The following is a 513-nucleotide window of genomic DNA, read 5'->3' on the forward strand; positions in this document are numbered from 1 at the left end:
TTCCAGTGGCCGGAGGCGGGGATGCAGGTACCAGGAAGTGGAGCAGTGTGATTGAGGGCCCCGCCAGGAGCTTGTAAATAACAGGGCCTACGTTTGAGCAGTGCCCCCAGATTTAGGGAGGAATTTGAAAAAGAATAGGTTGGACCTAGCAGAATGTCTGGCAAGGTGACACTAGAGAATGAAGAGAAAGAAAGAGATAATAAAAGAGAGACGCTGGAGGTGATGGGCAGAGGTGGAGGAATTGTAGAAAAGCCCCAGGTCTCTGAAACAGTTCAGGAGCAAGCTCCTTCTGCTGGAGCAGTTGTTGCAGAAACTCCAGAAGGTAAGGTGCCTATCCTGTGCAAAGCACTGCCTGCCGCTGTCCAGGTGAAGCATAGTGAGGAAAGTGCCACCAAGAGCAGAGGGGTACACAGCTCTACCCCAGCAGCCAGCAGGGAAGCATGTGGGAAGCAGGGAGGTTGGAGTGATGCCGAATAAGTGTGAGCCAGGCTCCGCAGTTCACTCCATGAAGCT

General features: G+C 53.0%; 1 protein-coding gene across 1 annotated transcript in view; it reads left to right on the forward strand.

Annotated features, from left to right (window-relative positions):
- Window positions 1-153: 153 nt before the first annotated feature.
- LOC116078653 overlaps window positions 154-513 on the forward strand; it is a 9395-nt gene continuing 9035 nt past the window's right edge. Inside the window, exon 1 of the mRNA XM_031354007.1 lies at window positions 154-366. Within this exon, the coding sequence (XP_031209867.1) occupies window positions 154-366 (213 nt within the window). The remainder of the gene's footprint in view (window positions 367-513) is intronic.

This window comes from Mastomys coucha, unplaced genomic scaffold (genome assembly GCF_008632895.1).
Source record: "Mastomys coucha isolate ucsf_1 unplaced genomic scaffold, UCSF_Mcou_1 pScaffold5, whole genome shotgun sequence".
In the NCBI taxonomy this organism is placed as follows: Eukaryota; Metazoa; Chordata; class Mammalia; order Rodentia; family Muridae; genus Mastomys; species Mastomys coucha.